General features: G+C 43.2%; 1 protein-coding gene across 2 annotated transcripts in view; it reads right to left on the bottom strand.

Moving 5' to 3' along the window:
• TSGA10 (testis specific 10) overlaps window positions 1-23,684 on the bottom strand; it is a 70,585-nt gene extending 46,901 nt beyond the window's left edge. For both annotated transcript variants that reach the window (XM_074991633.1, XM_074991642.1), the window contains exons 1-9: window positions 23,615-23,684; window positions 18,666-18,779; window positions 15,850-16,065; window positions 11,605-11,670; window positions 8,300-8,497; window positions 7,580-7,735; window positions 6,806-6,979; window positions 6,627-6,704; window positions 2,951-3,102 (exon numbers count right to left, since the gene is read on the bottom strand). In XM_074991633.1, the coding sequence (XP_074847734.1) occupies window positions 2,951-3,102; window positions 6,627-6,704; window positions 6,806-6,979; window positions 7,580-7,735; window positions 8,300-8,497; window positions 11,605-11,670; window positions 15,850-16,065; window positions 18,666-18,779; window positions 23,615-23,671 (1,211 nt within the window). In that variant the 5' untranslated portion in view covers window positions 23,672-23,684. The remainder of the gene's footprint in view (window positions 1-2,950; window positions 3,103-6,626; window positions 6,705-6,805; window positions 6,980-7,579; window positions 7,736-8,299; window positions 8,498-11,604; window positions 11,671-15,849; window positions 16,066-18,665; window positions 18,780-23,614) is intronic.
• Window positions 23,685-26,749: the final 3,065 nt, after the last annotated feature.

The raw sequence follows: 26,749 nt of genomic DNA, 5'->3' as shown, positions 1-26,749 counted from the left end.
CAGCGCTCCATCTGTTTGGCTTTGTCAGCGATGACTTCACCAGATTTGGATTTCAGAGGTGCCATCTTGTTCTGGGTGGGTCCTAATGCCTTCTTCATACCCTCGTACATTCCTCTGAGATTAGCAAAGTCAGCACAGGTCTGGATGCTGCTGCATAGCTAGAGCCAGTGGTTGTTGGCACAGCGCCTGGCTGTCTGCTGTACTGTTCTTCTGGCCGCTCTAAGTGCTTGCTGGGTACTCTGGCTCGGTGAGCGTTTGTACTCCAGGAGTGCAGCACACTTCTTTTCAATGACTGGAATCATCCCGTTGACGTGGTCTTCTCTCTGAGGCAGCTGCAGGAGAAGTGCAGGGAGCAGAGGAAGCCACTCTACATAACCTTCATCGACCTGACCAAGGCCTTTGACTTGGTCAGCAGGGATGGTCTGTTCAAACTGCTCCACAAGATAGGCTGTCCTCCACGGTTACTCAAGATGATCCAGTCGTTCCACGAAGACATGAGAGGAACCATCCAATATGACGGCGCATTATCGGATGCTTCCAGAATCAGGAGCGGCGTCAAACAAGGATGCGTGCTTGCTCCGACCTTGCTCGGGATCTTCTTCACACTCCTCCTGAAGCATGCCTTTGGATCTTCAACAGAGGGCATCTTGCTGCACACAAGATCTGATGGGAAACTGTTTAACCTTGCAAGGCTGAAAGCTAAGTCTAAGGTGCGGGAAGTCCTCATCAGAGAGATGCTGTTCGCAGACGATGCTGCTGTAGTGTCTCAGACAGAAGACCAGCTTCAAAAACTGCTGGAACGGTTCTCCAAAGCGTGCAAGGACTTTGGGCTTACCATCAGCCTAAAGAAGACAAACGTACTCGGTCAGGATGTTGCTGACTCCCCATCAATCAGCATTGACAACTATACGTTAGAGGTCATCCACGAGTTCATTTATCTCGGGTCCACCACCACTGACACCCTGTCGTTGGACACTGAGCTAAATAGGAGGATCGGAAAACCAGCCACAACTCCGTCCAGACTCAGCAAGAGAGTGTGGAATAACAACAAGCTGTACACTCACACGAAAATGCAAGTCTACAGAGCCTGCATCCTCAGCACCCTCCTTTATGGCAGCGAGACTTGGACCCTGTATGCCCACCAGGAAAAGAGGCTGAACGTCTTCCACTTGCGCTGCCTCAGGTGCATCCTTGGAATATCATGGAAGGACAGAGTGACCAACACCGCCGTCCTTGAACAAGCTGGAATCCCCACCATGCACACCCTCCTCAGGCAGCGTCGGCTCTGCTGTCTTGGCCACGTCCACAGGATGAATGATGGAAGGATTCCAAAAGACATCCTGTATGGTGAGCTAGCCTCTGGCAAAAGACCTCCCGGACGCCCCCAGTTGCGCTACAAAGATGTCTGCAAGAGAGACCTCAGAGAGGTAGACATCGAGCTGGACAATTGAGAAGAACTAGCAGACGACCGCAGCAGATGGAGGCAGGGGTTACACAAGGGCCTTCAGAAGGGCGAGTTGAAGATCAGACAGCTAGCAGAGGAGAAGCGAGCGCACAGAAAGTACACTGAGGACTTGCCAGACACCCACCACATCTGCAAGAGATGCAGCAAGGACTGTCACTCTCGTGTGGGCCTTCGTAGTCACAGTAGACGCTGTAAATGAAGTCCTCAATTGAAACTGTAAAGGGCGCGATCCATAGTCTAGGCAGACTGAAGGATGCTACTACTACTATAAGCAATGTCAATGCACCTTGCTCATGATTTATGGCAGTTTATAACTTTACCCATACCAGTTTTAGGCATTTTCTAAGCATTGTTTATATACCCACTTATATTGTGCTTTGGAAGTAGAAAGAGCTATTGTGCTACTTTGGAGGTGTAACAAGAACAATCTTAAAAATAACTGAAATTCAGGTAAAGAACACAGATTTTTCTCATGCTCAGAAAACTAAGATTAACAGGAAGTTGCAGTAAATTTAGGGGAGGGTTTCTCAAATTTTTCATAATATGGCCCACATCTTAAAAGAGTATATTTCAAGGGCCAGCTCCACTCTCACATTCACAATTCTGTGGAGCAGGTTCCCTGTCCATCACAAATCTATTTGTAACCGCGGCAACTACAGCAATTACTTATAAAGAAGAGTAACATTAAACATATATTTGAACTATGTTTAAGGGAATTAGTTATTTTACCCTCTTGGAAAAGAATCACAGTTTCTTTCCTTTCAATGGGTTCCACTCTACCCTGAATGTGATTCTGGGCCACTTTGTAGTCTTCCTCACCACATCTCTGTACATCCTTCTTGTTCGTTGATCTTTCCTCCCTCGGATACATGCTACATAACTTGTCATCTTCACTAGTCCACTCCTAAATGTGGTTCATGCCTCATCCCACTACTAGTGGCTTAGAATTGGCTACAAGCTCCAGTCAGGCTCGCAGCTCTAGTCTTGCAAGAAACTCCAATATAATTTACTCTTGGAGTATCTCTCAAGGACAGAGAGAGGATAGTTTGAGGAGACTGAAAACCTAGCTTTTATATGAAATACGTTTGTTTTTGTATTTACTTTGATTTACAAAAGTAAAACACAGGTCTTAAAGGAGTTACAAAACAAATAAAATTAGTTTCTGATCCAATATTATCCAAACAAAAAAACTTAATCCTTAAAAACTCCTCGAAAAATTCTTAATCCCACATATACCACAATCCCCATCAAACTTCATCTTTCAGAAAAGCCCGAGAAAATAAATATACCTTGCAGCATGCTCTGAAGGCAAATGCATCTATGTTATATCACACCAAAGTGAAGGCTAGGGAATGGAGGAAAGTTAATTACAAAACTGAGGGCCCCTCATAAGAATTCTGTGTCGTGAGCTCCTTTAAATCAAGAGAATAACTTTAAAAATAGTGGATATATGCTTATTTTATAATTGCTGTAGTTTTTATGTACCTTAGTGAAGCACATTCTGCCTTTTGTCTGCTGAGTTCACTTTCTGAATCAAGTGTCCGTCTTGCCAATATTTTCATCTCCATTTCAACAGAATCTATGGTTTCCTTCATCAGTGCTATTTTTGATATTTGCTCCAAACGTTCACTGTCAAGCTATAGAAGTAAAACAACTAGACATTAAAAAATACAAAAATATGTATTTTAAATAATAATTCTTCTGATTCTACTCTGATTTGTACTGTACATCTTTTATCTGAAAGGCAGATCTCCATAACATCTTCTATGTTCAGGAACTGATTCAAAGCCCACTGACCAATGAAAAGAAACTGCAGTATGTGTCTTATCTTTCTTGTAGTATATCTCTGTACCAGAGACAGAGTAGTACTGGCAAAACTATACTATTTGCTTGAGACAGATCATAGAAAGAAAGTGTAAAAGTTGTAGGTTGTTTTGTTAGTGGAAGTTTTGGTTTGGTGACTATGCCCATCCATAGAAGTTATTATCATACCTGAAGAAGTTAAAAATCATGGAGCACGATGATGTAACACAACATATTGTAAAATGATTATGATAATGAGTCAGAGAATCATACTGCGGTAAAATCACTGCATCAAAAATGCTGGACATAGCTCTCTTCTGAGCAAAGACACATAGGCTAGAGCCACAATACCGCGGAAGATCAACCTGCTCACAGTTGAATTTCCAAGGTTTGATTTTGTGCATGTGTGAAATGACATTCCCAGGCATCCAAATCAACCCCATACTCCTCACAAGAGGAGAGGAATAAGGAAGGTCAAAGTGAGAAACACTCTCATCAACCTTCCGCTGTGCAGACAGACATAGAAGTCAACTGCAGTAAAATCAACTTTAGCTACGCAACTGGCATAGCTAAAATTGCTATTCAGCAGTCAACTTTTATGTCCAGTGTAGATGTAGCCCCCACCCCCAAGAGAGATTATTGCAGAGCATAAGGTTCCATTTTAAGCTTTATTAAGCTATTCCTCTAGTCCTTCAACTCAGAAACAAAGCATAATTCCAGAATCTCAATTTGGATTTCTTGCAAACCTACATTCAAATCAGATTGTCATTTTTTAAACAGTTTGTTTAGTAAAAATCTTCACCTTAAAATGTAAAGAAATCATCCGCTCTGATCTACTGAAAGATTTAACATTCTAAGAAACGCATGGAGTGTCTGAAAGAATTACCCTGACAGCTACTGGGGAATGCAAGAAGTTGTAGGACAGTGGTTCTTAAACTTTTGTCCCATGGCCTATCCCACTCAATGCAAACCTTCCTGTGGACCACCAGCCAACCTCTCCATGGTGGCAAAATGCCTTTGTTATGCTCTAAATACCTTAAGTATTACATTATTCATATTACAGTATTGGAGCTATAACATAAGGGGGCCTATGTAACTAGTAAGAAAGGAAGACTAATAAAAATACAAATAATTAAACAGATTAAGCAGTTAAACTTTATCATGTTAGTTTACCAAACTTTGTTTTAAATTAAAAAATGGTAATTTATGACAAAAAAGGGTTTCAACTTTACTTTTATTTATGGCAGGGTGAGGGAACTTTTTTGGGTTGGGGGCCACCGATCTACAGAAAATCAATCAGGGCCACGTAAGCAAGAGGAAACCTCTCCCAAAACCAAACAAAAATCCCCTCAACACTCACTGATGTGGCCCCTCCAGCTGAAATACCTCACTCCCCTGGTGCTGCTGTTGGGTTACAAACCACTCTGGCAGGGGTGGGGGAGTGAGGGAGTATGGAGGATCAAGCTTCAGAGTGTCCCATAGGCCAGATTAACTCTTTTGGGGTCCCAGGTTAGTAGATTTTATGAACCCTCCATGATCTGGGGAGAGGCCAAAAAAGGAGGGGTTCAGCATGTGAGAGGGGACTGCCAGGGAGTGGGATAGGGATGAGGGTGGGGATACTGGTCTGGATGGGAGGTAGGGTGCTGGAGTGGATGTCTGGTCAGAAGGAAGGCTAGTGAGAGCAGGCTAAGGGTGGGGTATTTGGAAGGTTGGGAGGGTGCAGGAACGAGCTGTGGGTGTGGTGTCTAGCTAGGAGAGAGGGTGCAGGAGAGGACTGAAGTTGGGAGATCTGGAAGGAAGGGAAGATGCAGCAGTGAGGTTGGGGTAGAGAGTCTGGTCAGGGAGAGGACTTCCCTCTTTCACTAAAAGTTTCTTTTTTTACTGTCAGCCCCGGTGTTTGCAAATGGGGAAATATTGTCTCTCAGAGACTCCTGGGATGTGGTGTCTAACTTGTCCAGGTCACTGGCTGGGGGCTGAACCTGGTTCTTTGTTGTATAGATGGAAAGGAACCCACAGATATTGAACCTGGCCCTGACTGCTACTGCCTCCATCTACTAGAAGGGTTACAGAAGGGAAAAAAATAAAATTACAAATTCTTTACCTTCTCCTCTCCCCTAGTTTATTGACACACTAAGCTGCCATCTACATTACTGTGGAAGATTGACCACTCAGGAGCTTTCTGGGGTCAACTTCTACCCTGTAACTCTTCACAAGCCGTGAGGATTAAGGAAGGTTGATGGGACGAATGCTCCCATCGGCCTTCTTTGGTGAAGACTGACACAGAAGTTGATGGCTGAAAAGTCAATTTTATCTATGCAATTGGCATAGCTAAAAATCTTATATCAGCCGCTGACGTAGGCTCAGTTACTCTGATCAATCATCAAACTATTTGAGAGCAAATCAATAAGACCCCTGTACATTCAGCAGCTCTCTCAACATTAAAATTACCGGATCTGAATATTGAAGTACCAACTTCCATGTTTATCAGGTGAGATGCAGAAAGAAAAGGGTGTCCCTTAACCAAAGGGATTCCCAAGGAGATACAAGGTACAGAACAATTATTTAAACTTATAATCATGGCTTAAATTGTCAATGATTATTTCCCAGAAACCATTCCCCTACCCCCAAGATCTCCCATAGGGCTGAAGCCCAAAGACCCCTAAGTTCTGGGTTTGAAAATATTATCAGAGCTCAGCTCTGGGGGCTCTGGCTGAATTTAAGCCTTTCTGGTAAGTCATATTCAGTTACTGGTATATTAGAATCTCACTTTGAGAGCAATACAAGCTTCCATTACATTCTTAAATGTGGACGAATTGATGTTTTTACTTCAAACATTATAATCTCTGAAACAAAATATTTAATATGTATATTTCCTTGATTAATGTTTTTTCATTTATAAATTAAGGGCTCAAGCCTCACTTTACTCACTTAAACAGTCAAATTAACTATTCAGGAACACTCAGTTAACTCATATACACCTTTAGAAAAGCTGGCCCTAACACTATACCTGCAGACCTTTAACAGCAACAACAGTACCATTCAGGAGAGCAAAGGGGTGCTGCTTACTCTTCTTCTGGGTTCCATGACTACTGGGGAGTAAAACAACAGTGCATGGCTTGCATGAATTACCCCGATGCTCCCTCCCCTCATTAGACAGGAATGAGAGGCATGCAGGCAAGCCATGTACTTTCCTTGCTCTCCCTGAGACACAGGAGAAAGGAAAGACGAGCAAGTGCAGTTGTCCCGATACCTATGGTCATTGGCCTCCTGCCCTTCTGAAATGGCACCCATAAACAACTAATGTCAATTTTATGACATTAAAAACAATTCTCTATTTAAACAAGATATTTTTCCTTACATTTTGAACTGTTGATTCCAGCTCTTCAATTCTCTGTTCCAGGTGTGCCTTCTCATTAAATGCAGTCTCCTGGGCAATCTGTTTCATACAAAAGCAAAAAATGCATACAAAATGTTACTTTTAAAGTTCACTACCTATATTTAGTAATAACCACATATTCATTAGAATAAAAATCAAACCTTTAACCTCTCCCTAAGGCTATCTCGTTCGGTTGTCATCCTTCGGAAGTCAGAAAGAATTGTATCCCTTTCTGCCTCAACACGCCTTAAGATAGCCTGGGCTGTCACAGTAGTTTTAGGAGTCTTGGGGGATTTGATAATATCTCGGCGAAGTCGGGATATTTCTTCCTGTGCCTGTTATTTTTAAACACATTATATTGGAAATGTACAAACAGATAAAGCACTGTACTATGGGCTATCTACTTTACAAGTAAGGCTGCTCAAAAATTTTCCATCAAAACTTTAACAGATATTGGATTGTTTGCTCAGTGTTTGGCAAAAAATATCTGATGAGAATTTAGATTTTTTCATTGGAAAAATTAAGCATCTGAACATTACAATGATGCATCAACAGCTCTCTTCAACAAAGACTATGGTACCTTATGAGAAATACAGTTTGAACAGGAAGCTTGGCCTATAAAAGAGTACAGAAGCACAAATTACAACTGCCATAAGATGTTGAAGTGACATGCCCCAGTCACTTTTAGCAGAAATATTTGAGTTTCTGATTTTTTCAAAATGTCAATGTTAAAAAAAAATCTGACCAGCTTTAATCACAAGATGTGACTATAAGTGCATCTCAACAATGTTGTGGGTAATGATGTCATAGCCCGAAAACTTCAACCATAAAATATTTCAGAGTAGATGAGACCAGAATTTCTAATGCAAGACTATTTTTTTTTTCCTTTAAAGTGTTGCTCATACTTTTCCAATGTCTCCTGTGAATACAATTACCCGGTCATAAAGAATGGCGATTCTGTCTCTCTCAGCTGTTAGAACCTTGATGTTACCCTGAATTTCTGCCATGTGACGCTCATATTTTTCCAGCATTGACTTAAGTTCTTCACGTTCTCTGAATATTTTCATAATTTCTGGATCTGAACTCATTCCCTTAAAGAATATAAAAAAGTGTAATGATTAGAAACAAAATTTGTACACATTTCCATTAACTTATGCATTGAAACTACTACTATTACAAAACACAAAGTATAAAGTTCAGCAAACAGGTTCAACACAATCAACCTAGATGCATATGCATTTCTATAAATGTTACATATTAAACAACATTAAATGGAGACTGGAAATACTTCATATGCAAAAACTCAGTTTCAGATCAATCTGGCTGAGTACTCTCTATTCATTTTATACCACGGAACTAAAAGGCTTGATTTGCTTTGTTTTGAGCAAGTAATTGTCTAACTATCAGAAAACTATTTTTATTAAACACCTTTGGAAGTACTTAAATGTAATCACAGTAAGCCTTTAGAAGCATTTAAGAAAGTGTAAATCTAGAACAAAGCAGTGCTTAGCTACATGGGAATTGCCTCAGGTTGACATCCATGTTCATAACTAGTAGACTATCTTATTACTGAACATGGATTTTGAGCAAAGTTTGGCGTTATGGATTTCAGTACAAAATAAATGCATCACTATTATAATATATGCAAAGCTTACATGGATAGATGAAGAATGTTTTGAAATGCTGCTCCGAGTAGGGCTGTGTTTAGGACTTGACGTGTTTCGAAACATCTTCCTCAAATTCTCAGCTTCACTTTTATAATAATCTCGGTCCTCCTCCAATGTCTTGATAAAGGTATCGAGTCTTGAAGGAGACTTCCCTAACAGCTTTTCTGTTTCTGTTTCTAAAATAACCTTTTAAGTGCCAAAATGAAAAATGTTAATTAAAATATAACATTTAAAAATTTAATGAACTTATTTTTCAACATTAGGTAGATAAACATACTCTTCAAAAGACTAAAGTGAAATAACTGCTTGTTTTAAACTAAATGTGGATTTATTATTCTTGAAGCCCTAAATATTTGCACTTTCACATTTTTAGACATTTTCCAAAATACGAGTAAGTCATTCTACAGTTGATCTAACAGGAAGTTCAGTTATTTAGTTTCCTCCATCTTTTCCCTTAACTACTTCTCCTTTTACAAAGAACTTTGAAACTTTCAGCATATTAACTACAACAAAGACTGTACACTTAGATGGCAACTTGAGAATGCTTCCTGCTTAAAAGGTAATATATCCTGAGCTAAATAAACTCCAAGACAAAATGGGGAAGTGATGATTAACTAAGAGGCAGCACCATTAAACTATTATAATGATTAGACACTACCGTCTAATAAACACTACTGCAACAAGGGAAAACATGAGGATATCATGTCTGGTGTGGGTAACAGATGGTGAATTTTGAAGGTCACAGTAAACTGGAGACAGGTACTTATGAAGCCTCTCGGAGTTCCATGACAGTTCCAAACCTGGATAAAGGAGGAGAGTTGGTCAGATGAGTATCGATGTGCTGATCATAAAACAACAATATAAATGAAATCTGATGTCAGCATGACTAACTGATAAAACATGCCGGCTTGGATATCACACGGATAAACAAGATCCGCGGCACCAATTGAGCGATCAGGGTTGGGTCGATAAGTTGGCTCGGCATAATGGATGATCTGAACAGGAGAGGCACATCCCACAGAGAATGGGTAGATGATATAGTAGATTGGTGTGGAGCTAGTCTATAGAAACTAAGCCAATCCGCACTGGACAGGGAAAGATGGAAGGAAATAGTGAGAGAGGCATCAGACAGCAATGAGCACTGAGCCCATGGTGGTGGCTGTTGATGACGATGACGACGACGACGACGAAGCACAAAGAAAAACTGTATAGGTTGTTGCTTATTTCTTAATAATGTGTAAACATCTACATATTTTTTCCTGCCTTTTTTAGTGTAAAAAAGATCAGAAACATCAAGTAACATCCTCTCTAGAACAGAGAGAGAGTATCTGGAGATCTCAGATGCAGACTGCAGGCAGGGGTGCTGAGTCTTGAACAACATCTTTTCGCCTAAGTGCTTCTAAAGAATTTAAATTTAAATAGATGTTAAACAGAATGGGCTTGTCTATACTACCTCCCTACTTTGAAGGGAGGATGGTAAGTAGGGTGTCGGGAGATTATTAATGAAGTGCTGCGTTGCATATGCAGCACTTCATTAAGCTAATTCTCCCCCGCGGCAAGTCCGAAGTGTTAAACTTCAAAGTGTCGGCTCGCGTGTAGCCACAGCTAACCTGTCGGTACTTCGAACTGCCTGGGTAACTTCAAAGTCCCTTCGCTCCTCAAAATTTTGAGGAGCAAAGGGAATTTGAACTATTAAACTGCAAAGTATCACCTCGCATGTAGCCACGGCTCACTTGCTGGTACTTCGAAGTACCTGGGCAACTTCGGAGCTGCCACGGGGGTGGAATTTGCTTAATGAAGTCCTGCATATGTACCGGAGCACTTCATTAGTAAACTCCCAACACCCTACTTACCATCCTCCCTTCGAAGTAGGGAGGTAGTGTAGACACAGCCAAAATGAATTACTTTCTTTTTCACTCCAGTTTGACATGATTAGAGTCTTTGTTATTATAAAACTATTAAATTTTCAGTCATCCACAGATTCCTTCAGGAAAAATAGGGCAGACAAGACCTGATTTTCTAAAGGAAAAGAAACAAAGCAGGTAAGAAGGCCTAAAAAGGTTGTTTTAAATGTGCTCTCATTGCTGTTGAATGATAAATTAAATGTTTAGTTTTATGAGTTACCTTTAAATTTTTTTGAATATTCATGAAATAAAATGTATGCACCGTTCCTGTGTTTTGGTTAACTGAGAAAAAGCCATTTCAATATGAGTTAATTTTATCACACAAGTACATAGATACATGTGCTATAAATACGTCTCAATTTAGCACAACTGTAACAACACAAAATGGCTATTCTGCTTGCCAATATTAAATGACAAGATCACAGAAAATGTTTCATGGGGTCCCATTGTTCAGGATGTCTTAATTCCTACAACTCCTGTTCACAGGATCAAAGTCACTAAAGGCCTAATCCAACAGCGAGATCTGGAAAGGGGTCCTTCCAAAGGAATTTCATTAAAGGTTTGGGGTCTAAGAAGCAAGTGTAATTACCAAAAGTTTATACTATAAAGATGGAAACTTGTGAAGAAGCTTTATACATAGTACAATAAGAGGTCTATGTAATCTTAAACATTTCAAAAAATTACTTCCCAGTTAAATGAAGGAGTCTACTAATTACACCGATTTAATCTGGAAGCAAGTTATATACATACATTTTGTAACCCAGAAATTTTTCTTGATGATAAAAATGTATTGAACTTTTATATGTTTGTATACATTTCCAAATGTCATTGTTCAATGTTGTGGTTAATATTTGGGAAAACAGAATATTAAATCAATATCTAAAGGGTAAAATACTGTCTGTGTGTATTTCAAATATACATGCAGAATTCTGTTTACGGGTATTCAGAGCAGTCAAAATTTGGATTTTATTTAAAAGTTAAATGAGCATCTCATAAACCAGTAACAAAAAGTTCAAGTGAGTTGAAACATAAAGGATATATTACAACCTACTTAAAGAATGAGATTTACAAATATGCAACAAAATGGAAATATTCTCCATAATCTATTTTACTGAACCAGTAAAAACAAAAAGACAAGTGCACTTACACTAGCATTAATTGCTCTTTGAAATACCTCTCTCATAGAACTGGAAGGAACCTTGTGAGGTCATCATGTCCCGACCCCTGCACTCACAGTAGGACCTAACACCATCCCTGACAGATTTTTTTTTTTCAAATCTAACCTGCCATAGAACCTTGAAAGGCCCCATCAAAGATTGAACTGACAGCCAAGGCCAAACTTCACAAATGCATAACTTCAAAAATACTAAGAACACATATTTAACTTACAGATCTAAGTATTTTGATTGTGTGTTCCAACTTTCTAATACTGTTTTGCTGGCATCTAATTTGAGTCTAGAATAAAAAGTAATAACAATTACATTTATTTATTTACAGGTAGTGATGTGAAAAATACAGCATTTTTGCCCAGCTTTCTTATGATTTTGAAGCATTTAGTTGGAAGTCTTCCAGGTTTGTTGGGCTGGAGACACACTACTTAAGATGAACCATAGAAGCGTTAAGTAAAACACAACCATGCAGTTATTTAGAATTTTGCATGCATAAATTGTACAGAATCAGAACAAAGGAGGAGCAGTGTGTATCTGGGTGAGCAGGAAAAGTGCAGGATCCCCTTTTACCAGATGTGTGTTTTCAATATTTTTTTAAACCAGTGGACTAAGAAAATAAGCATATAGTTACATTAACCACATGTGCATAGCACAGCCTGCCTTTCCTCTGCATAGTGCAAACATATCACAATAAATTTACTACCCATATGCAAAGTGTGATTTTTTTCATCATTCTAAAATCAAAAGCCATTCTCGCTGAAAAACTCAAAAGTACTTTTCAACTTCAACTACCAGAACTTTCATCCCTCAAACATTTTAGCACAGGAGTGGCCATTGAAAACAAATGGCAAGAATGTATGTTACTTTCTTCCTCCCAGGACTCACCACAAAATGTTCATACTAGCCATTTTACAGTCATCACAGCCTCAGTCTTGCAATCAGGTCCACAAAGACACACTCTTTTAAGGGCATGTGCACCTAAGGTGACCATTTGTCCCATTTTCATTGGGATGTTCCTGTATTTTAGGCAGATGTCATACTTTTTTTTTAAGGAAAAAAAAAAAAAAGAAAAGGCTAATTGTCCCATATATTCACTACCTGCAGCTGCCCTTTCCCTAAGTTGGTGCAGCTGCAGGTAAAATCAGTCAGGAGCTGCCCTGACAGCATATGCAGCATGTATTGATGCGTCAGTACAGGCAGCAGCAGCAGGAGAGTGAGCCAGAGGCCCTGCATAAGCAGGGTATGTTGGGGGGTAGGGTAATGTGGTTTGTCCATCTCCCCACCAAGATTTTAAGGGGGACTTGGTGCCCCAGCAGTGCATGGCAGCCCCTCTGTGGGGCAGCTGCTCCTGCAGCCAGGGAGACCACTATGGGGAAGCAGCCCAATCCCCACCCCAGGACATTCTCCCACCTAGCCCCACCCCCACCCTGTGGGGTAGCCCTCTCTGCAGCCAGGGAGCTCCTGCAGCTGGAGAGCTCTCCTGCAGGGTGGCAGCACACTTGCTGGCACCCCAAGGCATGGGGCAGCCATGGAGCACTCCTGTGGGGTGGCAGCCCCATTGCCAGTGTCCTGAGGCCTGGGGCAGCCAACATCTGCAACCAGGAAGCCCCCCCGGCAGGGCGGCAGCCCCACTGCCAGTGCCCTGAGGCATGGGGCAGCTGGGAGGTCCTGCACAGGGCAGCAGCCCTGTTCCTGGAGCTTGGAGGCATGGGGCAGCAGCCCCATTCCCAGCACTCTGAGGTGTGAGGCAGCCGAGAGTCGCAGCCACCCCCAGCAGCCAGGGAGCACCCTATCTCCTTCCCCTCCACAAGGCGGCAGCCCCCACAGTGCAGCCACCGCTGGAGCCAGAAAGCATCCCTGCAGCATTCCCAGAGCCCGGCTGCATGGGGCAGCTGGTGAAGCCTTCTCCCCCATTCAGGAGGGCAAGTGCCCCCACAACCAGGGAATTCCCCTGGGGGGTGGCAGCCCTGTTTCAGTGCCCCCTGGCACAGGGCAGCCAGGGAACTGCACTTGCTTGGCAGACGCAGCCAGAGAGCCCCACCCCCACTCCCCAGTCTCCCATATTTGGCATAGGGAAATATGGTCATCCTATATGCACCCAAAATATCTCTGAGCCCAGCAGGACTTGTTGCAAACACAAGGGTCTGCTCACATGGATATGATGCACAACTGGGACCTTCAGGGATTTTCTAGTTCGGATGTCTTCTCCCATTTGAGCTACTCTTCTCCCATTTATGTGGATGGGCCCAAAATTTAATTTGATATATGGGAATATATCATAATTTACTAACTCGTAAAAGCTCATTCTCTAAATGTTAACCCTAGGATAGATCTCCAGTTTGCATAAGTTGACACTGCCTCTTATTTCAGTTGAGCTCTAATAACTTACTTCATGCGAGGACCTGGCTCTCTTTTTAATAAATTCAACAAGCCATAGAATGCTAGTAGTCTCTCTCACTCATCTACAGTTGACTGAAATGGCACTCTTTCCTCGTCTGCTGAATAAATTCAAAATGCACACTCTCAAAAAGTTCAAGCATATACCTGAATAATTTATTTAGGGAAAGCAAAGGATTCTGATATTGCACTGGATTTTTTTTTTTTTTTTGTAATTTTGAGGTCAGAGAAGCCAGTTTTTGATATGTTGGGCTCTATAGTAGTATTGCCCAAATGTGACATATTGGGCTAGACAGTCTTAACAGATATAGCTGTACTTTCACAAATCAGAGCTAAGTTGCAGCCTCCTCTTGACCTTTCATCCCTAATTTAAACAAAATTCCTTGTCCTTGGACATTCAGGCCATGTCTACACTCAGCAAAAACTTTGAAATGGCCATGCTAATGGCCAAATTGAAGAATAGTAATGAGGTGTTGAAATGAATATTCAGCTGATGGAAATAAGGGGATTTGGATAAGATCTGGAAAAGCAAAGCAATTAGCTTAAGAACGAAGCTGGGCATCTTGAAAACGTGTATTCAGCAGCACTTTGTACGGATGCGAGACATGGGTGATAATGAAAGATTCAAAAAGAAGAATACTGGCGTTCAAAAGGAGTTGTTATAGAAAGATTCTGAAAATAGGATGGATGCAGAAGGTCACCAATGAGGAATTATATGGGAAGATACAGCTGAAAGAGAACCTGCTGCAGAAGGTTATAAAATGGAAGCTACAACTATTTGGACATATTTGCAGAATGAACGACAAATGAAAAATCAAGACCCTAGTATTCGGCATAATGAATGGTTCGAATAGGAGAGGCAGACCCCACAGAGAATGGATAGATTGGTGCGGAGCTAGTCTACAGAAACTAAGCCCCTCTGCACTGGATAGGGAAAGATAGAAGGAAATAGCGAGAGAGGCATCAGACACCAACAGGCGCTGAGCCCACAGTTATTGATGATGATGACGTTTGCAGGGTCCTTTTGAAAAGGACCCCCATGTGGATGAGCCACATGAGAGCAAAAACATGGCATGTTAATGAAGCACTGAATATTCCTTTCAGTGCCTCATTGGTATTCTTCGATTTGGCCATTAGCATGGCCATTTCGAAGTTTTTTCTAAGTGTAGATGTAGCCTCAGTCTAACCCATTATTGGGAGCCTTATTCAAGACTTATCATTTTAGAGTAATCTTTATTACCCATTACTCCCTCTCCCCTTTATTAATGTTTACATTTTAAAATTACTTTACTATTAATTACTATTTGAACTTAAAGCAAACAAAAATCATTACCTTTTGACTACGGCTATTAAGCTTCAGCTTAAAAGGTTAAATTTTGTAAGCTTACTGGCTCCCCTATAACAGCGTTTCTTAAGCTTTTTGAGACCACAGAACACCAAACAATAATATTTCTTATGCGGATCACCTATGAAAATTTTCTTCAAAATGACTTCATCACACAAAAAAAACAACAGCAAAATATACAGCAGAAACACAATGAAGTAAAGTAAACTCTTTCATATCCAGCATTCTATCATCTGGAACTCTCAAATAACTGCCTTTTTAACCGTAAGTAAATTTTAATTATATTTTTTCATAAGTGAAAGTAAATACAAATAAATACAGTAAAAACAGTACAATTTACAATACTACTGTTGTTAGTAAATAAAGTACTCTGCATAATTTTTTGTTTGTTTCTTAATATCTAATCTTTTTTTTTTTAAATTTAGTGTTAGGCACTGCTATGTATACATCTCTATTATCCAGAATATTTGAATACCCAGCAACCTCCTGGTCCTGGGACTCTCAGATATGAAAGAGTTTACTATAATTTAATCAGGTATCATAGCAATGAAGAAGTAATATTATGTCTGGTTTTAATAACAGAAAAAAATATACCATCAACGTACTTTTTCCAAATGTTTATGGCACACCTACGAGCTGTTCGTGGAACAGAAGTGTTCCGTGGAATATAGTTTAAGAAACACCACCCTATAAAACATACATAAGTCATTTAGAAATAAATACCTTTGCCTCCTCAAGCTCCTGGTCAGCAGTATCCAACACTAATTCTTTTTCTTTTTCCAGCTGTTCAGCTAGTTTGTCAACTACAGAAAGTTCTTTACACAGATACTCATTCTTACTGGTCAAACTGTCCACCTGCGTCTCCACCACCTGCTTACTATCAAGCAGTTGCATAACATGTTGCTCTAAATCATGTTTTTTCTTCTTCAGATCGTCAATCTACGAGGACCAGAAAGAACAAAGACGTTTTACTTAATCTTAGAAGACAAACTGGAGGCATTTCACAGAAGAAATATTTATTTACATTAAAGTGAGTGCATAGTCAGACAGTGATAAGCCCAAAATTTTCATTAATTTGTACTAGAAGCATTTTGCACAGCTGTAAATGACTATACAAGGTGAAAGGCAGTGGAGAAACACGCTCCTAATTTCCACTGTGAAATTAAGCAACATGTTTCTGTGTATTTCTCTTATCGATCCTAGTTGTTTTCCTTTCATTAGCAGCTTCACAGCTTCTTTGGTTGTCCTCTCTCTGCGATGTGTGTCACAGGGCTATCCATATGCATACTTCCATAAAGCACATGACTATAAATATGCCTGCTTTAAACAAACTATTTCATGTAAGGTATCATTGGAACACTTGTAATTTGTTGAATGTGTATATTGTATTATGCGCATGTATCATTCCTGTATTTGAAGTTAGAAATATGAAGTATAAACTATTTTACTTATGACAAGTGAGGGTCTTTAGAGCTACACCTACATAGCACCATTATTCCAAAATAGCTAGTCCAAAATAGCTTATTTTAGAATAACAACTGCACACAAGGATGCATTCCCAAATAGCACCCAACACTTTCAAAATAGCATGTCCAGACATATAGTGCCTATTTCAAAATAGTGCCATGGGATGATATTATGGCTTAGTCTGAAATAGCGTTAGTCAATGTCTCAATAGAGCCCATTTCAAAATAGCTACTTCAAAATAGGCATTGCAATGAGGTTTGTGAAATTTGAAATAACATGCCTGCTATTTTGAATTAATTTTGAAATAGCATGTGCATAGTGTAGATGCTCACAAAGTTATTTTGAAATAATGGCTGTTGTTTTAGAATAACTTTGCTGTGTAGATGTAAACTAAGGGTAGTACAGAAACTTGATGGTTCATGAATAAGGATAATGATCTATAAACAAGGGTGATATGTTTGTGGCCAAGGGCACACATGCCTCTCCCAAGGCAGGAGGGGCCAGCCAGCATCCAGTTCAAGAAGTAGTGGGGATGAAGGACCATCACAGGCAGCAGAAGTCCACGCATCCCTCTCCCCACCAGCGGTGGTGGGGCAGGCAAGGGATCTCCAGATCATGCTGTTCTCCAGCCACGCCACTCTAGGAAATGAATGGGACTGCCCCCAAACTCCCCAGCAGGAAGCAGAGCAACATGGCTCAAGAGAAGCATGAGTTGGGACCATCTTGCTGTGCCTTCCCTGCTGCTGCCAGCGAGTGCAGATACAAACGTGCGGGCTTTGTTGCAAGCCAGCTGCCAGCTTTGTCCACGTATCTGTTCTGGAGTTACCACCACTGAACTTAACTAGGTTTTTCACAGAATCACGGGCACATTCTCATGTTCCTCAGCTAACATCATATATGCCACCATGTGCCAACAATGCCCAGATGCTTTGTATATTGCACAGACTTCAAACTCTCTTAGACAAAAGAGTTAATGGGCACAAAACAGACATCAAAACACTCCTGATTCACAAACCAGTCAGCCAGCATTTTAATGGAGTGGGCCATTCTGTTAATGACTTAAATGTTTGCGTCTTACTGAAGAGGACTTTTCACAACGCTCTTGAAAGAGAGGCTGCTGAACTCTCTTTTATATTCAAATTTGACACATTAACACGTGATTTGAACCAGGATGGGAATTTTCTGGGTTATTATAGGGGCTCATCTGCGTACTTGGCTTAATCTAATTCTTGATGTCCACCCCCCGCTTCTGTCCCTCTACTCTCTGATTATTTGCTCACCTTGATAATTTTTTTTCTGATTTGTCTACGTTGATTATTATTTTTGGTTCTCTGTGCCTTAAATAATGAATCTGTTCTGGTATGGCTATGGTCTGAAGAAGTAGGTCTGTCCCACGAAAGCTCACCTAATAAATTATTTGTTAGTCTTTAAAGTGCTAGTTGACTGCTTTTTTGTTTTGATATTATGTTTTTGTTTTGTGAAGATCCATCAATAGTTAAGCATGAGAAGTTTTACTGACATAACTTTATCACATACAGGACAAAATGCTATGTCGTAAATGATGCAACAAAGTCAGAATATCACACCTTGATTGATTTGGTTATATAACTGTGTTCAGTGAGAAAAAGCTTTCTAGCTCTACAGAGCGGGGCTATGTCTACACTAGCCCCAAACTTTGAAATGGCCACGCAAATGGCCATTTCGAAGTTTACTAATAAAGCGCTGAAATGCATATTCAGCACTTCATTAGCATGCGGGAGGCCACGGTGCTTCGAAATTGACGCGCCTCGCCACCGCGCGGCTTGTCCCAACGGGGCTCCTTTTTGAAAGGACCCCGTCTACTTCAAAGTCCCCTTATTCCCATGAGCTCATATGCATTTCAGCGCTTCATTAGTAAACTTCAAAATGGCCATTTGCGTGCCATTTCGAAGTTTGGGGCTAGTGTAGACATGGCCCGGGACACTCATTTAAAAAATTAATGTCAGCACTGAGTTATTTCATTATATTCAATTCTTAGAATTCCTGTTCCTTACAAACTGCCACCAAAGCAAAAAGTAGAAAAATAAAACAACCTTTAAATTCAGTTGATGGATGACTTTGTCTTTGCTCCTAGCCTTTTCTTCCAATTTAAAAGATTTCCCACTGTCAAATGCTGGATCCCTTCTATGGTGTTCTTTTGTTTTTACCTTTTGGGGAATGAAAAAACAGTGTAAAAATATTTCAGTGGAATGGTATTTCAGCATGCAGTCATGAACTGTGACCTCTGAAAATGGGAGAAGACATACTCCTGCAGATACTTAATAACAATTTTTCTCCTTAAGGTACTTAACACTGCACATGTAACAACATCCTGAACAAACACTGTTCATCATCTGAGAAACGCACCAGAGAAGCTAAAGATTTTGTCTATGTCATTTCTACAAAAACAAACAAAAGGTTTTAGGTTAGTCTAGTGGAATTGTTCTACAACCCACTAAACTACGATAACCTAGATTTTGTTACTAGTCTCTTGCTCCGCTGGCTGGTGGAGGGGGACTTATCTGTACAACATACAGCTTTTCCATTTCTTTGACAAGTTTAAAAAGCAAAAGTGGGGAAGACTATATTTCAACTGACTCTGATATTGGCATCAATTTAATTATTCATAATGTTACCCACCAACTGTTATAACAAAATATCAAACAAAAAAAGCAAATATAAAAAGTTTTAGACAAAACCTAAAAATGCATTTAACAATTAATGGAATTAATTTTTAGAAAACATTTTTAAAAGACAAAATGTATACTATCAGGGCCCCACAATACAAAGGTGTGATATTTTCATTCAGAAAACTAGTAGCACAGAAGCACTAAGACTCAAATCTGAAGCTGAGAGTAAACTGCAATAAGAATAAACAAAATCCCATTGAAGAGTGAATGTAAATATTAAGAAAACCCTTACATTTAACCTAATTCTATGGGTTAGGTTTAGGCACGACCTGAATAAAGGAGTAATAAAAGAATATAATAAAAATAAGCTTCGTACTTCTGGACAGACTGGATACTGAAAGGAAAAAGTGGAAAATATTTCAAGAAATCCATGACAATACTCAAACCCACAAATAACTGAATTATAACATCAACGATTTAGTAACAAGGACAAAAAAGACAAACATTAAAAACCACACATTCTAATTACTGATTTAATACGTAAAACATACGAGTTGGAATTAAATCCAAAAATTGCAGAAATGGGCATCAGGGCTTGATCCAACACCAGTGAAATCAATGGGAGTATTTCCACTGACTTCAGTGGGAACTGGGTCAGGTCCTTAATGCAGAAAACAAAGAATTCAGTTTGAAAGCAAAAATTCTTGTTAGCATATATATTTTGTCCATATTAAGCAATAAAAGCAATCAACTGCTGTCCTAAAACAATAAAGAAACAAAAAGTTGGATATAACAAGAAGTCTTGTGCACCTTATAGACTAACAGATATTTTGCAGCATAAGCTTTCATGGGCAAAGACCCACTTCATCAGATGCAAGGCGGGGGGAGTGTCAGAGGGGTATTTAAAGAGTGGGGCCCCAGAAGAAGGGAGGGCCAGAGCTGACAAGTTAGATATAGTTCATGTATAAATGATACCTAAAAGCATCAGACTAAGGGGAAAACAAATCAGTACACCCAAAATAGAATCCTGAAAATATCCACTGGTCAGTCACTGGAGAGAAACATTCCTGTTGTAGAACCAAAAGATTGATTACTGAGCTAAAACTCCCATCATATGCACAAAGATGGGTGCATATCAAATATATGCCCTGATTCTGCAAACATTTCCACAAGCATATAACTTTACTAGCGAATACAGTAAACCCTCGATTTAATGGACTAATAAGGGGGAAAGGTGTCCGTTAATGCCAGAAGTCCATTATATCCAAATGGTTATACAGTATGATGATGCACTGACCTTCCCAGACCATCACTCACTCCTGTCCTCTGCCCCCCCGCATCCCCACTTCCCTTCACCCTTCCTACCCCATTCTTCCCCTCACACCTCCATCTCCCTCTCCCAATTACCAGGAGAGGAGCTGAATGCTGGCCTGGCTCCTTCCACCTTCTGCAGCTCTCAGTGCTGCGACTCCTCCAGCACCTGGCTCCAAGCCACCCGCATGAAGGTAGAATGTGGGCAGCAGCCTCCTTTACCATGGCTGCTGCTCAGCACCATTGCAGGCAGCAGTGGCTGGGCACCAACATGCTCCGTGCACATGAGGCTGGGGGAGGAGAGCTGCCGCTGCTCCCGCAGCTCCTCCAGTCCTGGTGGTGGCTCTGGTGAGTCTCCATAATTTATTTGGGGAAAGGCGGGGGAGGCTGACAGACAGCATCCATTATTTCTGAAGTCTGTTATATCAGGATCCACTAAACTGAGGGGTTACTGTAATCCCACTGACTTTGATGTGTTTAAGTATTTGCGAGAATGGAGCCTCCTGCACAATGAAGTGACATGCTCCTATCAGCTGTGCCAAATGTAAAAAAAATAAAAAGACAGCCAGAGATACACACAGTGAAAAGCATATCACATAAGCAAACTAAACAATGTGATGGCAGAAGACATACTGTTTTAGTTTTACAACCGTTTAAAGAAGTTACCGTCTGTGGGGTAAGCTAAATGGAAAGAAAAGGGAAGGAAATTTTGCTGAGGAGGATGGGACAGGGAAGAAGAGGGTAGTTAAGAGTAAACTGAAGAGATGTGAGAAGGAGTTTAGAGCAGACAGACTGACTGAACAAAGAAGGTCCATTCAAAAAATGTAAAACGTTCTCTAAAAGTCAAAAAGTGCCACCTTCTGCAGTTGCTCCTACCAGCTGGATTAGTCCTGAAATAGCCATTGGATCTAGCCCTGAAAAATCAAAACTGTCTTTTCATTTAGACTTTAAACACTTCAAAGGAGAGACCATTGCTCTGAAGCCTCATTGGACTTAATAAAATTGTTTATCATGGTAGTGCTTTAATAATGAATGATTAACAGTAAAACCCAAGAATCACAAAATAGATGATAAACTATTTGAGGCAGTATTGGACAAATTATTATAATTTTATAAAAAGACAAATATGACTCTACAGAGTCATACTGAAAGCATTAGGAAAGTTCTTGTCATAAAGAAAGGGAAAAAGCTCACAACACGTTCAAAACAGTTTTAAGACAAATGGAAAATAAAAATAGAACAAATGGTAGTAATTTAGGGTCTCATCCTGCTCCCATTACACATGATTTCCTCAGTAATTTAAAAGAAAAAGGATTGTGACATAAACATGATGGACAAAATGTTTCAGTTAAAAGCAAAGTGGTCATGTTTGAAAGAAATCTCAAGACATACTGTAGATCTGGGTGTGCAAAGTGGGGCTGAGCCCTCTCTGGGGGACATGAAATTTTGTAAGGGGGGGCGCAGCACAACTGGCTGCTGGGTCTCAGGCTCATCCATCTCAATAAAAATGTTGCAATATGTCACTGTTTTTATAAATATATTTATCTAGTGATTAATAAAGTTTACACATTCTATACACTTATATTCTTACACATGCGGAAAGAGGAATTTTTCATATGAACATAATCAAAATTTCCATCAGTTTTCATGACATTAGACAAGTGGAGGGCTACTAACTGCGGGGACAAAAAGTGGGGGGAAGCAAGGAAAAAGTGTGCTCACTTCTGTAGATCACAGACAATGCAAATGCACCCTGATTGCCTAGCAATGGGCACACAAAAAAATCAGTTGCCTACAGTAAAATAATAGTATTTTATCACAGATTACAATGAAAGATGTTAGGTACAAAATACTCCATAAGGGTTATTCTCTGTTGGTAATAAATTTAAAAAAAAAAATCATTGGTTCCACCCCCCTCCCAAAAAAAGCAAAAATAGCCTTGCTCTCTTAAAAGGTACTTTTGAAAACTAACAGATTTGGGATGTAATGGAACCTGAATATATTTGCCTTTACAAGTCAACTATCTCACATCTATTTGACCTTTAAAAACGTGATGCTGTCACAGCCCCTTAAGGCATCTTGCTGACTGATTCACTGTGGGAAACATTCAATGAACTCTCCTGAGAAAATACATACATCTGAAGACCTTTACGGCATTACCTTGTAGAACTATCAAAACAAAAAAGCAGTCATGTAGCACTTTAAAGACTAACAAAATAATTTATTAGCTGATGAGCTTTCATGAGACAGACCCACTTCTGTGTCCCATGAAAGCTCATCACCTAATAAATTGTTCAAAAACAAAAAGAGGTCTGGTGACACCTTATAGACTAACAGATTTTTGGAACATAAGCTTTCGTGGGCAAAGACACACTTTGTCCCACAAAGCTTACGTTCCAAAATATCTGTTAGTCTATAAGGTGCCACAGGACTTCTTGTTTTTGTAGATGAAGACTAACTCGGCTACTTCTCTGACACTAATAAACTGCGGTAGTCTTTAAAGTGCTACACGACTGCTGTTTTGTTTTGATAGAATACAGACTACCTCTCTGTCCCTTTTACAACTATCTTTGCCTGTGCAGTAGTGGGTCCTGAGGGTGGAGGTGCGGGGAGGAACTGGGAGTTAAACAGCACATAGAATTTTCTACCCTGACCTCCCTGACGGTGAGCGAGCAGCTTGGGTGCCTGGGCTGGTAACTTCTGACACTCTGCCAAGCTGGTGGAGGTCTGATCATGACTTCACGAGCAGAAAGCGCGCGGCAGGGCTGCACGGCGGCGGGCAGGACAGGGAATGCAACCGGACGACCCGTGTTTTCGGACAACCGAGGAAGCCACACGCAGGCGAAGGGCCCTCAGACAAAGCCCAACGTCTCTCCTTCCCCTCCGCCTGCCAGCCGGCAGCAAGCCGTCACCATGGTGATTGCGGGGCTAGCCCCGGTCTCGCCCCCCAGGCGGCGCTGGAGCACGCTGGGGAGGGCACTGGGGGAAGGGGGTCTCCCTGGCCGGGCAGGGCAGGGCAGGGAGAGGATGAGCCCGGCTCCCCGGCGAGGGGGCGTCTGTACCTGCGGGGCACACGCCGCTCTCCTCCTTCTGCGGACCGGGGACTTCCCGGCGCTCATGGCGGCGGCTCCCTCGGCTCTGGCCGGACTCCGCCGCCCCCGGCCACTTACCCGCCGCGGCGCCCAGTCGGCCAAGTCGACTTGACCCCCGCCGCCAACCGGGCCAGGGCGCAGCGGCGGGGGGAGGGGTACTGCTCAGCGCCCCCCACCTGCCCCGGGCTCCCTGCAGCCGCCCCCGGCGCCGCCCCCCCACCAACTGCGCGTCTCGTTACCTGCTGCATTAACCCCCTCGCTCCTCTCCCGGCCCCGCCCCGCCCCCTGCCCGTTCTGAGCTGTGTGCTCCGCCCCCCCCCGCCCCCCCCAACCGTCGCTCGCGCACACCTGGAACTGCGCGGCGCGCGCTGGTCTCCTCCCCTCGCCGCCTCGCACGCGCTGGGGCTGGGGGCTCGTGCGGGAAGCGGGCAGAGGTGCGGGCGGCGCGGAGCAGCCCAGGAGCAGCGCTGGTCAGTTCCCTTACCCGGGCCCGCTCATGCCCGGGGACGGCCAGGCTTAGCTCCCCCCCGCGCTTGATTCAGGCTCGGGGCGCGCGCAGCGGGCCGCACGCCAGCACCTGGGGGCAGCAGGGAACGGCCAAGGGCTTTTCTACCGCAGGGCGGATTCCGTTGCCGCGGCGCCCTGGCCAGCGCACGCCCTGCTGAAGTTGCGGTTCAGCTCCGAGGACAAATCCTCTAAGAGCCATGAAAGTCGCATGTCTGCTCAGATTGTTGCCCCGGAGGCAGGGGAGCGATGGGTCCTGTTAGTGCTCCAGAGGGTAGTATTGGGGATACAGACCCCACCCCAAAAACAGCCAACCTGGCACAAAATCGACATCCTGAGAGCATTTGCAATGCACACATGTAGCTTAGACCACAGCTCTGGTTGTGCCCTACTGATCTCCTTTGTTTGACATTTATCTTAGCTAGTGGGTGCATAACTGCTCTCGGAGGTAGGCTCAAACCTAGGAGCTGTGGAGCGCAGAGCAGGCACTGTTACAGCTTGAGCTAAAGGCCAGCAGGCTGGCATTTTAGGCTGTAGAGGACACTTTTTATTTCTCTGTGACATGAGCTAAGTGCCACTACATGGGACAGTTAACCACACATAGGTGCGTGGGTCATATGGTACTGTCCACTGTACCATTAGAGGATCAATACTGAAAAAAGGTATCAAAGCAAGAGTGGGTGCAACAGAACAGGAGGCGCAAAACACAGAGGCTGCGTCTACGCTAGCAAGTATATTCACAATCGAGGTCAGAAGACGGCCTTCTTTAGAAATAACCTGTGGAGCGTCTACATACACCCCACGATCTTTCAAAAAGTAACATTGAAAGAACAAAGGACTTCCGTTGAAGTTGGTCTTCTGTTCCCGTGGTGGGAAAAGTGACCCACTTCAAAAGAGAGCAAGTGTAGATGCTCTGCAGATGTCTATTTCAAAAGAGGGAGTTCTCCTTGGTGGCAATCAGCTGGCAGGTGGCAGCACCACTCTAAGCATAAAGACGCAGGCTCCCACAAACCCTAGGCAGGAAGCTGAGAGCATGCAGGCAGCAGGGAGCATGGGCTGCTTTCCAGCTACCGGCTCTTGCAATGCTTCAGAGTCATCCCCTTGCCCTTCCCAGCCCCATGCCCAGCCACCTGGACCCCTGCCCACCCCAGGGGCCCCCCAAGGACAGCAGAGAGCCCTCCCAGGAGGCAAGCCAGGCCCCAAAGCACTGGGCCCCCTCCTGGATGGAGGCTAAGCTTCAGGACCTCCTCTCCCTATGGGAGGATGAGGAGGCCCTCCACCAAACAAGGGTCCGGTGCCACAACACCATGAGCTTTGAGTAGATGTCAAAGGGCTTGAACGGCCAGGGCCACCCCTACTGCACCCAAGACCAGGTCTGATGAAAGGTGAAGGAGCTCTGGCAGGGCTATGGCAAGGCCCGGACGTGGCTGGGCCATTGGAGGCAGTGCCCACAAGCTGCCCCTCCTATAAGGAGCTCCACTGCTTCCTGGGGCCCAAAGAGCCTGGACCCCCAGTCATCATGCTGCACACAGCCAAGCTCGACACCAAGCCAGAGATGACCACAGAAGGCAAAGAATGCCCAGGACTGGCAGCCAGCACCAGACACCCTTGGACAGCATGGGGACCTGACCCCACCAGCAATGACAAGGGCTGAAGAGAGGGGACCCTCATCATCGACATCCAGTCCAGGCCATCTAGCCAGGCCCCATCTGCCTGTGCCTCACCTGACTTCCTGGAGGGACCCACAGGTAGGGTCCAAGGTGGGGGTTGGGTTCCACCTGGGGTGGCTTGCAGGCCTCCCACATGGCCCCCAGCCCCACTGCATGTAGACCCTGGACAGCTATGCTCCCCGGGCCCTGGGGGGCTGACAAGTGGCACTCAGCACCACATGGCCAGTCTGGCACCATGGACTGGCTGCCTATAGAGGGACTGGGGGGCAGTGGGGGGAGTCTGTGCCCTTGGCACCCATGTGGGGAACCCTGGGACATGGGCTTTGCAGGGCCCCCAGGATGGGGTGAGTGGGCAGGGGCAAGGGGTCCTGCATCTGGGACTAATGGCCTGTTTCCTCTTCCCTTCTGTCCCTGCATCTCCTGCAGCCAGCAGCCAAACCAGCCCTACCATCAAGGGTGAGGGGGAGTGGTGCGGACCCTGAGCAGGGAATATGTGGGGCTGCTGCCAGGCCATCCACTGGTGCCACTCGGACGGGGAGGAGGAAGCAGGGGACGCTGCCCACATTGCAGTCCTGTGGCACCTTACCGACGTGCTGCGGGAGTGGCTCACCATGGAGTGGCAGGGCTGGGACTGGCTTGCGGCAACCCCCTGCACGAGCCCCATCTCGTCGCCCTGGTCCCGACCCACCTGCCTCTGGCCGGCCTTGTACAGCTGGCTCGTATGCTGCTGGCCAGGGCTGGCCAGGAAGAGGCCACTCCCCCAGCCCCTCGCTCCCCTTGTGCTGACCCCTTGGAGCCCGCAGGGGCATTGCCCCAGCTGTGCCCCTATCTCCCCATGATGCCACTCCTGGCCCAGCCCTGACGGGGCCCCTGGACATGGCAAGAGAGGGGGTGGGCACAGGCAACAGGGATCCCAGCCCATGACTCCTGT

Source organism: Carettochelys insculpta, chromosome 1 (genome assembly GCF_033958435.1).
Source record: "Carettochelys insculpta isolate YL-2023 chromosome 1, ASM3395843v1, whole genome shotgun sequence".
Lineage (NCBI taxonomy): Eukaryota > Metazoa > Chordata > Testudines > Carettochelyidae > Carettochelys > Carettochelys insculpta.
This window is presented reverse-complemented; position numbering and strand designations above follow the sequence as displayed.